At 38.6% G+C, this 10,106-nt stretch overlaps 1 protein-coding gene across 1 annotated transcript; it reads right to left on the bottom strand.

The window, feature by feature from the left end:
* Positions 1-849: 849 nt before the first annotated feature.
* LOC132553955 (F-box/LRR-repeat protein 17-like) lies at positions 850-2,602 on the bottom strand. Its single transcript, XM_060218249.1, has 2 exons — positions 2,536-2,602; positions 850-1,448 (listed from the first exon to the last, which is right to left on the bottom strand). Exons 1-2 carry the CDS (start codon positions 2,600-2,602, stop codon positions 850-852), a joined length of 666 nt encoding a protein of 221 aa, XP_060074232.1.
* Between the last annotated feature and the right edge of the window lie 7,504 nt (positions 2,603-10,106).

Below are 10,106 nucleotides of genomic sequence, written 5' to 3'. Positions count from 1 at the left end.
ACATGAGAAATCAATGGCATCATATAGTTTTTGTATGTTTATTACAATAAATAATAATAGGCACGTCTTCAAAACGACGATGCTCTCATCTTACAGGATGTGCTGATGATAAATATAGTAAATATAGTCTCGGACAAAAAAAGAGCACACGGCGGCTCACCTAACAAACACTGACATAAACACTCGATATAAAGGCAGAAAAAATTAATACGTCTGTACACCCAACAAACACTGAGAGAGAAAGTGCACAACACACCGACACGCTGACCAAGAGAGTCAAGACGACGGCAGCCTGACCTTATCAATACAGCTGCGCTATTTAGCACAACACAGGTCTTTATTTGATTCATAATTCATAAAACCGAGACAATTATTGGACGTTTGCAGAATTGGCTCATTTGCTTTGAAAATTATCAAATGAATCTGGTTTTTGATTAGTGAACATATCCACGATTCATTGATCTGGATACCGGAAATCGATGTTGTAGTGAGTGTTCATAGTGCAAGAAAACATCCAAGGGTTTGACCCTTCGATACAACTACTATACGAATGTCCGGAGTAAACTGAACCTGGCCGAATTCAAGACAGTTTCTGGTAGTCTTTATATCTACTTAACGAAGTGAGAATGGGTCTAGTCCTCTTTATCAGGTTAAAAAAACTAAAAACATGAAAACAAAACGAAACAAAATAAAAAAAAAAAAAAACCGGTACAATCTCATGCCCAGTTAAGAAATCTGCTAGATCTCATGCTCAAATAAGAAAGTTGATAGATCTTCGTATCCATACATAAAGAACGTGGCTAGATCCACTTGTTCTAGTAAGGAGGAGACTAGATCCCCTTTTCCAGGTCAGAACGTGGTTAGTTCCCCTTGTACAGGTAAGAACTTGGCTAGATCCTCTTGTCCAGGTAAGAAGGTGGCTAGTTCCCCTTGTTCAGGTAAGAACGTGGCTAGATCCCCTTGTCCAGGTAAGAACGTGACCAGATCACCTTGTCCACGTAAGATCGTGGCTAGATCCCCTTGTCCAGGTAAGAACGTGGCTAGTTCCCCTTGTCCACGTAAGATCGTGGCTAGATCCCCTTGTCCAGGTAAGAACGTGGCTAGATCCCCTTGTCCAGGTAAGAACGTGGCTAGATCCCCTTGATCAGGTAAGAACGTGGCTAGACCCCCTTGTCCAGGTAAGATCGTGGCTAGATCCTCTTGTCCAGGTAAGAACGTGGCTAGTTCCCCTTGTCCACGTAAGATCGTGGCTAGATCCCCTTGTCCAGGTAAGAACGTGGCTAGATCCCCTTGTCCAGGTAAGAACGTGGCTAGATCCGCTTGATCAGGTAAGAACGTGGCTAGATCCCCTTGTCCAGGTAAGAACTTGGCTAGATCCCCTTGTCCAGGTAAGAATGTGATAATATTGATCTTCCTGACAAGGTAACAAACCGGTCCGATCTGCTTTACTAGGTAAGAAAGCAAAAAAGAGGAAATGGTAAATCGCTAGATGGCCTCTCATTGAAGCGGCTACCCATTAAAACAGACCTCAAGTGATTATAACACTTCAAATGCTATAAATGAAGAAGTCATCGTTTGGACGTCTCAGAATATTGGCATATGATAGGAACTTAATATCTATTAAAGAGACCAATATTTTATAGTGTGTAGGTTTTATGCCTAACGCGACAAAGGCTTTTACTATCCCTCAAATAACCTTCATGGTTACAATAGAATGCACCAGCATGTAGCCATAGGTTATATTCATACAAATGAACATTGGATCGAGATTGGAAATGATTGATATATTTGAGGACGAGACAGACGTCACTTGGGTGACAGCATTAAGTAATATGCACTTGGACATGCATTCTGTCATAAACAGTGTCGATCAGGCACTCGCCCCGGCTCAAGTGGAACAGACAGCCCGACTGCTCTCCAGGATTTGTCTGCTTGTCTAGCTTGTATAAAATCATATTGTCAACAGGTAAAATATTACTTTCAAGTGTTTAATTGTGATATATTGTTAATTTGCTTTCCTTTTGCACTTTCATTTTAAATAAAAGTAATATATTTTTAATTATTTTTAACATAACTTTCCTGAAACAACAGGAAGCTGACAATGCTTTAGTTCTGTTGGTGAAGAGTTTGTAAATGTGTATTGAATTCGAGTATAGCTATTTTAGTTTTTCTTGTGGTAAATTGGAAAAGAAAAAAAAGATGCTATCTATGGTTAACATAACGCCACACTTTTCCATTTACATTCACATATAAAGTAAATAAGTTGTTTTTTAAATCGTAATTCCAATAAAATTGTCTAGCCGTTTAAGATATACATCTGTTCGTGTGTTACTTCATCTGTCACACATGACATACTTAACGAAACTGCATATAAATAAAGCACGGACAAACTGGACATATCGGGATTAGTCAGGACCGTCTTGGCTGTCTCTTCAGACACGTAACCTGCTAGATCTTTTCTATTTATTAGTTTCCATCGATAGATGGATTCTGACCTTTATATTGCATTTCCTCAAGTTTTACAGTCTAACACACCCTCATGAGTCCAAGGAAGAGTTGGGCAACTGTCTGCTCTAGGTGTAACGTCTTTGACAGAAAACATGCTTAGTTTTACAGAGCAATAAGGACAGCTATGGAACGTACGTCTAAGACATCCTGACGTCTCTTATAACAGACCGGTAACAAGGATGTTCGTCTATGTCAAAAACACAACCTAATGCCAAACTGTACAGAAGGGTAGCGACATCGATAGAACGTACATCTTTAAGACATTCTGACCGGTCCTATACGTACGAAGACAGAAGAGTATAACCGATAACTAGGATGTCTGTCCATGTCATGAAAAAAATGTTTGAGTTACATGTAATTCCAACTATACACAACAGTAATGACATCAACTGCAGGATTCTGATTTAACAGATATCTTAAATCATTATCAATGGAGAATATTTAACCTCACATTAACAGAAACTTTGAATAATGGAACCTGCGGAAATCTGACGCTCGTTAGTCGGGACTTTCAAAAATCAAGACATCAATAGTGTGCCCAAATTTAATCGTAACCTATTTCATAAATCTTCACTTCGTGCTGTATTTAACTTCCGTAAACAAGCTGTGCATTTACGTCTGACTGTTGACAAACAAATATACTAGCTTGTTCTTGTAAACAAACTTGTTGGAACGTATCTGTGATAGATAAAAAGATAGAGATTTATCGGACACGGTGTTGGTTTCAAAGACAATACAGAAACAGCTGTGGGTTTATTGACTCTGGTGCTTGTTTCTTTTAGTCGTTTGGGTTCATTGCACGTGCAGCTTTTGTCTTTAGAATATATGAGACAATGGACATAGGTTGTAGGGGAAGTCCTGGTTGTATGCGTTATGATCAAAGTGGTTATTTGTTATGTCAAGCAAATTTACTCCAAGAGTATAGTGTAAGGAACAGCTCTGTCAGAAACAGTTTGATAATAATAAAACATCTGTACAAGATATGTGACTATTGATATCCATCAACAAAAAGCTTCGATCGGGGACAATCAAACTTATATGTACTGATAACTTCCTTTTAAATAGCACCTAAAAAACAAAAAATACGTTTCTGGGCAGATATCGTCAGCGATCACTTTAAGATGCACCTGACACGGGAGCTTTCCATTCTGCCTCTGACCTTAGCAGAGAATTCGAGGTTCCGACCTGTCATTCTGACGATGGCTTTAACAGAGAATTCGAGATACCGACCGGTTCTGATCATTCTGACAATGGCTTTAACAGAGAATTCGAGATACCGACCGGTTCTGGTCATTCTGACAATGGTCTTAGCAGAGAATTCGAGATACCGACCGGTTCTGGTCATTCTGACAATGGCTTTAACAGAGAATTCGAGAACCGGTTACCGGTTCTGGTCAGAATTGGAGAATTCGAGATACCGACCGGTTCTGGTCATTCTGACAATGGTCTTAGCAGAGAATTCGAGATACCGACCGGTTCTGGTCATTCTGACAATGGTCTTAGCAGAGAATTCGAGATACCGACCGGTTCTGGTCATTCTGACAATGGCTTTAACAGAGAATTCGAGATACCGACCGGTTCTGGTCATTCTGACAATGGTCTTAGCAGAGAATTCGAGATACCGACCGGTTCTGGTCATTCTGACAATGGCTTTAACAGAGAATTCGAGATACCGACCGGTTCTGATCATTCTGACAATGGCTTTAACAGAGAATTCGAGATACCGACCGGTTCTGATCATTCTGACAATGGCTTTAACAGAGAATTCGAGATACCGACCGGTTCTGGTCATTCTGACAATGGCTTTAACAGAGAATTCGAGATACCGACCGGTTCTGGTCATTCTGACAATGGTCTTAGCAGAGAATTCGAGATACCGACCGGTTCTGGTCATTCTGACAATGGTCTTAGCAGAGAATTCGAGATACCGACCGGTTTTCTGAATTCGAGATACCGACCGGTTCTGGTCATCATTCTGACAATGGTCTTAGCAGAGAATTCGAGATACCGACCGGTTCTGGTCATTCTGACAATGGTCTTAGCAGAGAATTCGAGATACCGACCGGTTCTGGTCATTCTGACAATGGTCTTAGCAGAGAATTCGAGATACCGACCGGTTCTGGTCATTCTGACAATGGTCTTAGCAGAGAATTCGAGATACCGACCGGTTCTGGTCATTCTGACAATGGTCTTAGCAGAGAATTCGAGATACCGACCGGTTCTGGTCATTCTGACAATGGTCTTAGCAGAGAATTCGAGATACCGACCGGTTCTGGTCATTCTGACAATGGTCTTAGACCGGTTCTGGTCATTCTGACAATGGCTTTAACAGAGAATTCGAGATACCGACCGGTTCTGGTCAATTCGAGATACCGACCGGTTCTGGTCATTCTGACAATGGTCTTAGCAGAGAATTCGAGATACCGACCGGTTCTGGTCATTCTGACAATGGTCTTAGCAGAGAATTCGAGATACCGACCGGTTCTGGTCATTCTGACAATGGTCTTAGCAGAGAATTCGAGATACCGACCGGTTCTGGTCATTCTGACAATGGTCTTAGCAGAGAATTCGAGATACCGACCGGTTCTGGTCATTCTGACAATGGTCTTAGCAGAGAATTCGAGAAACAATACGCTTCTTCTTATTCTTATTCTTTTTCTTCTTCACCATTCTCTAACAATGACCTTTGAAGACATACCAAGATACTGACCGGCCATTTTGCCAATGTCCATAACGGCCACGATAAATATAGGAAGCAACAAGTATTACATGGGGCGCAATTTTTGTTGGTTTCGATATTCTTTACGAATGCACAAAACGTCTTTAACCTTACATGGCTTTAGAGAGACGCAATGATTGTTACAATTTACACAACAATTATGGTGTGAAGATTAAGACGTGAACATAGTCTGAGGCCGACCCTAAAGACATATTTTAATATGCTGGTAAATGTTACAAAATCGTTTGGATATTTCTATTCATTAGCAGGCATTACTGAATTGCATTTTGGAATTTCTTTATATCATGTAATTTGATTCTTTGTCATAAACAAAGAAATTCTAGTCCATAATTTCTAATTTACAAAACGATTTTGTAACTCTATTCTCATGTATTAGCAAAGAAACAATTGTAATATAAATGTCCACAATTTCCTATTATAAAATAATTTGTAATTCAATTCTTGTGCTTTGACGCTATGTCGTCTACTCATATTTGGCAACATTAATGCGACATACAGATTCATAATATTAAGATGTATTTGCTTCCAATACTCCCAGCAATTAAGATCTCGAATAGAATTTATTTGAAGTTAACGTGTCAGTAAACAACGTGCTCGATAGCGTTGACATTTTTGTAATTGAGGTAAATTTTGAGACAGCTCGTACCTACCTCTGGTAGAAGCTAAGGCGTTATATTTTCGTATAAACTTATTAATAACATTTCACACTTTTGTGACAGGCCGATAAAAAACTCACCATAAATACACAAGAATTCAACCCCCACTAAGAACGCTAATGTAAATGAGCATGCGCGAGATTTTACGTGGAAAACTGGCGGCGTTTAGGTCAATGATAAAATATGTGTGCTTTGCAAAAATAAAAGGAAATATGTATCGCGATTGTGACGGAATGTAATTTAGGTATGGTAAATATATGCTATGTGCGTCAATGAAGGGCACCGTTTTGACCAATCTCATATTATTAATCCTGCGACTTCAAACATTTCTTATGTTTAATCAATTTACATTGAAAACAGCTTTCAAGTAATGAGATAATGATTTAAATACCTTGTGTATAATTAGTTCATTTTTCAATTTATTTCAGTAGAATTCATGGTGACTTTTATACAATGTTTCAATGTTAATGTTCTTGATTTTGATAGGGCCGGTATATCAGCGAGTATTAATAGGCAATATTTATTATAATCTCCCTCCCCATTGGTCGTGAGATATCGCGCAGACCTGGCAAACACACTTTGGCGACCGGCCAGCGTCATATTTGTTTTCTCCCGATAATGTATATATTTAACGTGTGTATATTCTGATGTATTCTCTTCTTTGTAATATAAACCCACATACAACAAACTTTACATCCTTACATTATGAAAATCATAAAGGAGTATGCTGACAGGACACAAAATTTGTAGTTTTTAAACATGCATCTATTTTTATTCGGGAAAGATTTGCCAATTTCAAGGACTTCATATTGACAAAACAAGAGAAAGTTTATTCAGATGCCGAAAGTAGATAATCTTTTTCAACGACCGAGTTTGTTCAGCGAAACTGTCACGGGATTTATTAAAACCCATTGGGATTTATTATCACTGTACATTATATAGGGTATATGCATGAACATAACTATGTTTACAGTCGTGTGCATACTGATAATGTTATTTCAAAAGGCAGCACGAACATAACGTGTAAATCAAATAAAAAGTCTCAATTTGTCCGTCTGAGGTTTGTCACTTATCCTTGTGTGGGTTAGATAACACACACCTATCATGGATCGAGTACCGGAAGTGAACATCCTGACTCCTCTATAATCTAGTTGTATCGTTGAAGGAGTGAGTTTTACAGTCGGTTACTTTTCCTGATCAGAGATATGGATACCGGATGTAGTGCCTATCATAATATATTATAGAAATATAAATTATAATTTTCATGCTTACTCTACCTTAAAAACATCAATAATCTGTTTGTTTTAGTGTTGTTTGCATTTCATATTTTCACAAGATGGCGGAACTACAACGTTCACGAGGAGAGGAGGTAATACGACCCCCTCGGGAATTTCTGTCAAAGTCCGCTGTGACATGATTGGCCGCGACACTCAGGTAATTCGACATAATATAGAGACCATTTTGAGCTATAAGGGAGTTTCCCTTCATCCTCATACCTAACCCTTACCTTCGTTTGTTCATAACGGGTTATATCTTTGGGTAAACCACCCTAACAGCGTTACCCCACTGAAATAACACAATACAAGGTATAGGGGTTACAACAATACAACCAGCTTGTCCTGTTGTCCTACCAATAACTGGATCAAATTCATAATTATGTAACACAAATGATTCATTCTTCAAAAGTCAACTAAGATATACAGAGGTTGTTTTTTCATAAACAGTTTCTAAAAACAAATGCAAGCTACAAATTTAACCGAGTGAATCACAACACACCTGAAAATGTTGACATTGATTGGTTCAAAAAGACATCATTTCACAATGTCATAAAAAAGATGATTTCTGTATATCAGTAGGAGTCATCGAATCCGTCATCGTACACGTCACTTAAGTATGACACTCATTGTCGTCTGTCACGCTCCAATCTTTACCGAGAAGGTGTCAAAGGGGAACTATGTTTCTGTGATGGAGTCACGCTTAACCCCGGGTAAATGATCAAATTAATTCAACTGAGTACCCGGATGTAGATAAAACAAAAATTCTTGGATTCAAAGATATCTCTACTGGTCACACTGCTTCAAGTAAGATTTTCAAAATAAGCGGCTGTCCGGGTCCTGACTTGCTGTGGCCCTATATTAACGTACAATTTACTCAAACTGGGGTTTCTTTTGGGCCAAATGCTTTTCTGTATTTTCATACTAATTTACTTTAAAAAGATCAAGACATTTCTGAAAATGTTAAACTAAAACTTCGTAGTTGCTTTTGATGTAAGAGTAAAAAATGTTGATAAGCTATCTTAGAACCTTAAATGCCTCGTCTTGGTATATAGATTCCCTGTCAAGCCCCTCCCTATAAACGGATTTATAGAAATCCAATTTGAGTTTTTATCAAATGTGTATATTAAAAGCAAATAGGGTATTATTTAAGTAAACACGTGTGTTTCCAACCCGGGGTCTTTTATGTTTAAGCTCAAATCGTCTGACATTTTTGTGTGATAATGAAATGTATCAAATTGCTGTTTGTCCGAATAATTATTCTGTCATACGTCTCATAAATAACACGAAAGAATAAGGCGTCTAACCCAACACAGGGCTACAAAACGAGCACCTGTCTGCTGTAGATATAAACAAGAAGGGTAAACATCGCCGGTCCGGACTGGACATTTAAACTTTTCATTGTGTGACAGTTTACTCTTCCCATCCATCCATGGCAGAAAATAGAGAAATTCAAAAGAAAGTATGACACTCGTTACTTTGTCGCGTTATTTCGTTTCCTGTTTCGGATTTCAGCATTCTGAAGCCTTGTCAGCTTGATGCTAACAACACAACTATTCAGATAGCGAATATTTTTTCAAAGAACGTTCGTCAAAGATCAACATTTGGTCCACAGACAGCTGAACATTAGAAATCTTCAGACATAACTCACTGTAAATATAGATATACAAACAAGCGGTCAACATTTAGAAAGAGTGGTGAGGTGACAAGTTCATCCAACAGGATTATGTTAAATGAATCACATTAAAAGTTTTACATGGAATTCTAATAAACAATCAAACTCGCCTAGATTGAATGGACATGTAGGATATTTCACACACATAATGAACATAAAGAATGAGGGCTACAAATTCTTTGAAGTCCTGACAAAGGGACCTTTGTTGTGCTTAAATTGCTTTTTATATGTACCGATACACAAATGTGTATGTAGATACAGTTTCATAACAATGGCGATGTCAAGAGATATTTCTTGCCGGTTCTCAACCTCCATCTTTGTTTATCGAGTTGAGATCCAAGGTCACCATAAAGTGATGTAGAACATTAAAACGATTTACATATTTTGATGAAGTTTGTACATGTTGTCGTGTTATATTTCTGTCTAGCTAATGGATTCGCCCCAACTTTTAAGTATCCTTGATTTTTTTTTCTTCCTCAGACATTGACACAGTCACATACACCTGAAATGACGCATTCTTTACTTTTTTCAAAATTAAATGGGTATTTTACATGTTCGCGAAACAGCACAGATTACACGATAACGCGGATTTGACGAACTGAACAGATGATGCGTGAATTCGGTGACATATGATCGCGTTTGCCGGATTCCAGATATCTTTTCATAAAAGATCGGCACAGTTTAAATTTTAGTGCCCTGGCGGAGTGCATATTCAAATCGTTACATTTTCGTTTGTTTGTAAAGAATAATATATCTATCAGTTACTATCTATTTAAACGTTAATAATCTTTATAATAACTAGTTTTTACATGACCGCTATTATTGGACCACGGAAAGGATTCCGATCTACAAAATCACCAATATCAGTGATCTTACATTTAATCTATCATAACTTGACCAATCTCAAAGTGAATTATTTTTTGTTCTTACTATCACTACCGAAAAATATTTCGGAATAACCAGTCTCACCTGGTCACAGATTAATCTGTCTCCTTAACCTACAAGTCACACATCGCCACACGGTAAACTGTCTCTTGACAGTCACATCCGGTCACACAGTGAACTGTCTCCTGACTAGGCAGTCACACCCGGCCACACAGTGAACTGTCTCCTGACTAACCAGTCACACCCGGCCACACAGTGAACTGTCTCCTGACTAACCAGTCACACCCGGCCACACAGTGAACTGTCTCCTGACTAGCCAGTCACACCCGGCCACTGTCTCCTGACTAACCAGTCACACCCGGCCACAC

The sequence above is a fragment of the Ylistrum balloti genome, unplaced genomic scaffold (assembly GCF_031769215.1).
Source record: "Ylistrum balloti isolate Yb309-2 unplaced genomic scaffold, AGI_CSIRO_Ybal_v1 Utg370368, whole genome shotgun sequence".
Lineage (NCBI taxonomy): Eukaryota > Metazoa > Mollusca > Bivalvia > Pectinida > Pectinidae > Ylistrum > Ylistrum balloti.
Note: the sequence above shows the minus strand (reverse complement) of the source record. Positions and strands in the feature narration are given on the sequence as shown.